This window comes from Crocuta crocuta, unplaced genomic scaffold (assembly GCF_008692635.1).
Source record: "Crocuta crocuta isolate KB4526 unplaced genomic scaffold, BGI_CrCroc_1.0 scaffold943, whole genome shotgun sequence".
Taxonomy (NCBI): domain Eukaryota; kingdom Metazoa; phylum Chordata; class Mammalia; order Carnivora; family Hyaenidae; genus Crocuta; species Crocuta crocuta.
Genome location: NW_027528208.1, coordinates 648,025 through 648,350, shown reverse-complemented (window position 1 = coordinate 648,350; position 326 = coordinate 648,025). Strand labels below are relative to the sequence as shown.

The window sequence follows — 326 nt, the reverse complement described above, 5'->3', positions numbered from 1 at the left end:
GACCGCAAGAAAGAGAGCGCCGGGCGCCTGGCGGAGGACGAGGAAGCCGAGCAGGCCGGGGAAGGCCCAGCCCTGCCTGCCGGCAGCTCCTTGCGGCAGCGGCTCTGGCGGGCCTTCGAGAACCCACACACGAGCACAGCGGCGCTCGTTTTCTACTATGTGACCGGCTTTTTCATCGCCGTGTCGGTCATCGCCAATGTGGTCGAGACCATCCCGTGCCGCGGCCCCGCGCGGCGGCCCCCGAGGGAGCAGCCCTGTGGCGACCGCTTCCCACTGGCCTTTTTCTGCATGGACACGGCCTGTGTGCTCATATTCACGGGTGAAGG

General features: G+C 67.5%; 1 protein-coding gene across 1 annotated transcript in view; it reads left to right on the top strand.

The window, feature by feature from the left end:
• The window catches only part of KCND1 (potassium voltage-gated channel subfamily D member 1), a 9,192-nt gene that overhangs the window by 1,666 nt on the left and 7,200 nt on the right, over positions 1-326 (top strand). Inside the window, 1 exon segment of the mRNA XM_077752990.1 lies at positions 1-319. This exon segment is cut by the window's left edge and continues 17 nt beyond it. Coding sequence (XP_077609116.1) covers positions 1-319 — 319 coding nt within the window.